At 49.1% G+C, this 5,346-nt stretch overlaps 1 protein-coding gene across 1 annotated transcript; it reads right to left on the reverse strand.

Annotated features, from left to right (window-relative positions):
• Positions 1-1,137: 1,137 nt before the first annotated feature.
• UQCC5 (ubiquinol-cytochrome c reductase complex assembly factor 5) lies at positions 1,138-4,865 on the reverse strand. Its single transcript, XM_081159162.1, has 2 exons — positions 4,490-4,865; positions 1,138-1,242 (listed from the first exon to the last, which is right to left on the reverse strand). The coding sequence occupies exons 1-2, from the start codon at positions 4,638-4,640 to the stop codon at positions 1,151-1,153; spliced, it is 243 nt and encodes an 80-aa protein (XP_081015288.1). The 5' UTR covers positions 4,641-4,865; the 3' UTR covers positions 1,138-1,150.
• Between the last annotated feature and the right edge of the window lie 481 nt (positions 4,866-5,346).

Consider the following 5,346-nt stretch of genomic DNA (forward strand, 5'->3'; position numbering starts at 1 on the left):
GCCTGGGAAAGAACAAAGCAGTCTGGGCAGTGACCGATTGATTGCAAATGGGCAAAGGAACTTTTGGGGATGACAGTAGTGTCCTAAAACTAGATTTGAATTGGAATTGGAACATTCATAATGATTGAATTTTGTGGTATAGCAATTATACCTCAGTAGAACTGTTTAAAAAAAATCTTTGCCTACTGGAAAAAATCTACCATTAGAATTAAAAAAACCTATTCCTATTTGTTAAATATTATCACAAAATAAGATTCAGTACTGAAGACCATTATTAACCAGACATGTACTTTTACTAGTTATTCTAGGGAGGATGTTGACTGTTACATAATTATACTCATTCTTTTTGTAAGAACTAAACTGACTAATTGTATTCAGCCATGAAAGTTGATATACCATTTCCTTGAACTGAAATGGACTGCCAAGTTTTGAAGCTTTCTATACAGCAAAATGAATTGCAATAAAATACAAGTTGTGGAGTTTATTTTTTAGTTGTCAAGTTAAATAGATGATCAAAAACAATTGAAAACTAAGGAATAGCTATGGAAATTATAAATGTAAAGCTGCCTCTTCATGGCTAATATTTTACCTTTTAGTGAAGGTAAGTCAGAATCAAATTAACCTGACTCAGATATGTCTTTGTATCAGACACAACTCCTGACCCTTCTCATTGCCAAATAGACAGAAATGCTGTTTCCTGGAAACTAGAGGACGCAAATTCCTGACTGATTAAATTGCCTAGCATGTACTGGACATCTAAGAACTTTTTCTATGCTTCAAATTTATTTCTTCCTTAGAATGTAAAGGACAAATTGCTATAGTTCAGATAGATGACTGCACAGAGGTGTCACTTAAGTAGAAAATACAGGATGCAGTTTTCCAAGCATGTTCAAATTCTCCGATGCAGACCTTGGGGCCAGGTGAACACCCCCCATAAGTGCACAGGAAAGGAGGAACTCCCTGGGATGTTAGCAGTGTGTTCTGTTGTTTTTTAATCACAGTTTACATTCAATATTATTTTGTATTAGTTTCAGGTGTACAGCACCGTGGTCAGGTGTACTTTACAATGTGCTTCCCTCAACATGAAAATGAATGTATTTTTTAATGAATGTACATTTTTAAAGAATTTGAAACTAGTAACATTTCATCTTCACTTTATTGACTGCTGAAGTTCAGTCTCTGATGCATCTTCCAGCCTCCTCTGATACTGTCTTTCTGAGGCTTTTCTACGGTAGACATCGTCTGTATTGAACAAAAATTTTACTTAGATTTTTAAGACACTGAGGAATTAAAAATACTCAGATCTGAGTAATTTAACCAGTAGATTAGGTCAGTCACTATATCTAAATCTCAACATTAATATTTAATTCAATGCCAAAATAAATTTAAAACGAGCTACATGAATTTATGTTAATAGAGTTCTGGACTTCAATGACAGGGTAAGAGTATTTCCAAAGGTTCATGTCCTAGCATACCTCTTAGCAGTGTTTAAAATATTTAAAAATTATTTTTATTGATTTTGAGAGAGACAAGGGAGAGAGAAACATCAGTACAAGAGCAAAACACTGATCGGCTGCCTCCTGCACGCCCCCTACCAGGGAGCCCACAACCTGGGCATAGTACCCTGACCCAGAACTGAACTAACCACCTCCTGGTGCACAGGATGATGCCCACCCAGCTGCACTGCACCAGCCAGGGCAGCAGTTAAGACCTCCCTCATTCCTTATCCCCACAACTTCTAATCTCTCTGAAATCAGCCTTATTAACTAAAACCTGGCCCCACACCCCCCAAACTCAGGGTGGGGAGCTGAGGTCACCTTCCTTGTTCTCAGCAGCTGCTTTTGCAAACTACTGATTGGCCAGCTTTTTCCTCGGGGGCTTGTGCCATCTGCCACAATCTTCCCTGCACTGGCACCTCCATCACTCCCTTTCAATCACTGAAAACAGCATCTAGCTCCAGCTCCAACCCCCCCCCCCCCACACACACACACACACAGGGATAAAGCACTAGCCGCCTTCACCTCCCTGCCTTCACACAACTGCCACCCGGTGGTGCTCCTGTGAAGTGATGCATTCATTCTGCTCAGACCACCACCTCTACTACCTTTCTAACCTTTCTGTCCTTGGACCCTCACCAACTTCTTCCCCAGGCCGCTGGCCCCTGAGTACACCCTCAGCACCCCCTCCTCTCTTCCTGCCCAAACCAGCTGAAATTCCTTCTCATCAGATATCCACCTCTTGACACACCTTCAGAGGCCCAACTACAGATGAATCCAACTTCCTTCTCCATGCCTCACTGTTTGCTTTGCACTGTGGGGCCAACTGATGCATCTGACTGGGTCCACTGTGGTGCCTGACAACCGTTTCCTCAGCCATGACCCTAACCCATGACCAGCCACCCCCAAATGGCCATGAACTCTTTCTCCCAGAGAAAAATCAGCAAAGAACTCTAATAGCTACCTTCCAAGGGCTACTCCTGCCGCCCCGCTCTGATCCCACCCTCTGCCACCTTCTCAAGGGCCAGGTATCTCCAGCCTCTCTCCACCCTCTTTCCAGATCTGATTAGCATACCTTCAAGTATCTCCTGGTGGGGGAGAGGGGACTCACCTCCCATTTGCAAAGTAAACTTTCTGAACCTCCTGTCTTCTGGGACAACAAACCCTCCTGGTTTCCCTGCTTGCCTCTAGCCACTCTCAGTCACGCTTAAAATGTTGGGGTTTGACTCTGGCTTTCACCACAATCCGCTTGTGAATGACCCACAAACCCAAAATCTGTGGCCCAGATCTGCCTTCTATGCTTCAGGTCTATACAACCACCTCCACTTCACGTTCAAATGGAGGCAGACTGTCCTACCTGTGTTCCCTCTGCCCCAGCTGTCCTACCAGGAGCCTCCGCTCCGCATCTCCTGAGTCCACTCAATCACCAAGCCCTGTCAAGACTACCTCTTAGGTGTCTCTCAACTCCACCCACTTCTTGGCATCCCTTTTGTCCCCACCCTAGACCAGGCCACCAGCTCAAACCTGAGCAAACACACAGCCTAAGTGTGCCTGCCAGTCCCTCTCCACACGAAGCCATTCTCCACATGTGTTAATCCGCTGCCACTTAAAACCCATCCGCCCTGGCCCACGTGGCTCAGTGGTTGGCGCATCGGCCTGCACATGGGAAGGTCTGGGGTTCAATTCCCAGTTAAAGGCCCGTGCCCAGGTTGCAGGTTCAATCCCTATCTCCGCCCCTCCCCCCTACCCCCGTCGGGATGCATGAGAGAGGCAGCCAATCAATGTTTCTCTTCACCCCTCCCTCCTCCACTGTCTAAAAAATTAGTGAAAAAAATATCCTCACTCCGGTGGGGAAAAAACACACACGCCTTCAATTCTCTGGGATACATCCTTCGTTCTCCAATCCCTTTTTGGCCCTGCCCAGGCACCTTTCTAATCACTTCCTCCCTCTGCTCGCGCTTGTGTCTCAGCACTTTCACAGCAATGCCCCACGTTTGCTCCTAGCACCGTCTGCTCCTAGCACCGGCATGCGGGGCATGCGGCACTTTCAACTCCAAAAACGTTCCCCTCATCTGACTGACACCCACTCAATCTTCAGGGCCTACCTGACGTGGTAACTCCTGCAAGCCTTCCCTGCACCATCTAGTCCAACTGAAATGCCTCAGCCAAGACTCCCATGTTCCCCCCACTTTCTCTTCAGAGCACTGAGCGCACTTAACTACGATCTGTCTCTCCTATTAGAGCTCTTCTGGGGCGGGAGACCCTGTGCCTTGTTCATTATATCCCCTCATCAGTGCTCGTTAAATACTGGTGAATGCATGAACAGACGGACTAAGTATCTTTAGAAAGAGCTAAGGTAACAATTCTTTTTAAATAAGGGCCGGCAATTCACAAGTGATACAATGTTTCTGGAGGGACAACGCAGAAAGGGTATGGGGGTTGGGGAAGTCTTCCCAGAAGACGAACTAGCCTGTCCAGAGCTAGTGCTCTCAGCAAAGCAGTGTCAGGCTTTCCGTTCACAGGGCCAGGCCCTGGTGCCAACGACTCTGCAGACCAGCTCCCTGCAGGGTTTGGGCTGAAGAGTCCAGAGAGAGGACTGGCTAGTTAACAGGAGTTTCCATGAATCCTAAGGATCCTACCCCCTTCTGCCGTGCTGTGAGGAAGTCTGTTCTTTAGGCCCAAACAATGTCACTGGCAGGCTTGAGAGGAGGGTGTCCTGAGTAGTCACGTGCCCTCCCCTCAACGTGCGGGCAAAAGGTCTCAAGGTTGGACGTCAAAGTGCCTTTGCTGCCCCGCTTATAGGTGAGCCTGGGCGGGTCTCGAGGGCCCAGTGAAGGGAACAGCACGTGCCCTTCTGATCCGGGTAAAAGCAGTTCAGCGCTGAGCGGAATGTGCAGTCTGCAACCTAGGACTGAGTATCTCCCAGGAAAATAGGACCTATGCCACCTCCTGACTTCCTGAAATGAAACGGAGGCTGCTGCACCCCCACTTACAGAAGGTCTCCTGGCCCACGCGCACTTTAATCATGATCCACTCCATCGTTCCTCCCAGGAGAAAAAAGAAGGGCAGAAACCTGTAGACGCCAAGTCGCTGCTTTCCGGGCACCCGCTGCAGAAGCCGCCTCACCCGGGCCCTGGAAAACATGCTCAACCAAGGTCGCGGGGGAGGGGTACGGCGGAACCAGCACCGACGGGAGCTGCTTCAGCGCCTGGAATGAAGCGCCGGGTGCAGCCGAGGCCGCCCCGCCTGTCCTTGCCGAGGGCCGCGGCCGGGTTCGCTGAGCGATCGCCGCCCAGCCTCAACTCCAGGCGGGTAGATCTTCGGGAGCCGAGCGCAGGGCTCCGGACCTAGAACGTCTCCACCAATGAGAGCACTGCAAGGCGCGGGGATTCGCCAGTAGAATGCGGGGGAGTGCGCGTGCTCCGTGAGGCCGATCCCGGCTGGAGGGAGCTCGCGCGGGAGTCCGGGGCTCCGGGGGCGGAGCGGCGCAAGGGGGCGGTACCTCCCACGTGGCGTCGGCCGGGCCGGGGCCCGGGGCCTCCCGAGGGAGGGTAGTGTTGGTGGGTAGCTGCCGTCCCCGCGGCTCTGCCACCGCCATCTTTTTTCTTTCAAGTCCTGATAGAAGGGATGAGCCTCTCTGATGGACTAAAAGTGTACTGCACCATGATATCAATTGCAGTTACGCAACGCCTTGCATTTATTTCGGGGTGAACAGTGAGTGACTAGACTTCTAAAAATAACAGACTTTGATAGGCCTCGTTGAAAGCTGAACTTTATCACAACAAAAATCTAGGTAAGCATCTTTAGACAAACAACCCTGAAATTAATAAAAGCTTTCCTGTGTGGGGCA

The sequence above is a fragment of the Miniopterus schreibersii genome (genome assembly GCF_964146895.1).
Source record: "Miniopterus schreibersii genome assembly, chromosome: 15".
Taxonomy (NCBI): Eukaryota; Metazoa; Chordata; class Mammalia; order Chiroptera; family Miniopteridae; genus Miniopterus; species Miniopterus schreibersii.

Bases quoted from the DNA above. Each gene is read 5' to 3' on its own strand.
- UQCC5 (XM_081159162.1), bottom strand. From the start codon at position 4,640: ATGTTTTCCAGGGCCCGGGTGAGGCGGCTTCTGCAGCGGGTGCCCGGA. The intron at 1,243-4,489 runs GTAAGTGGGGGT...TGTTCAATACAG, and splicing joins CGTGGGCCAGGAGACCTTCT to ACGATGTCTACCGTAGAAAA.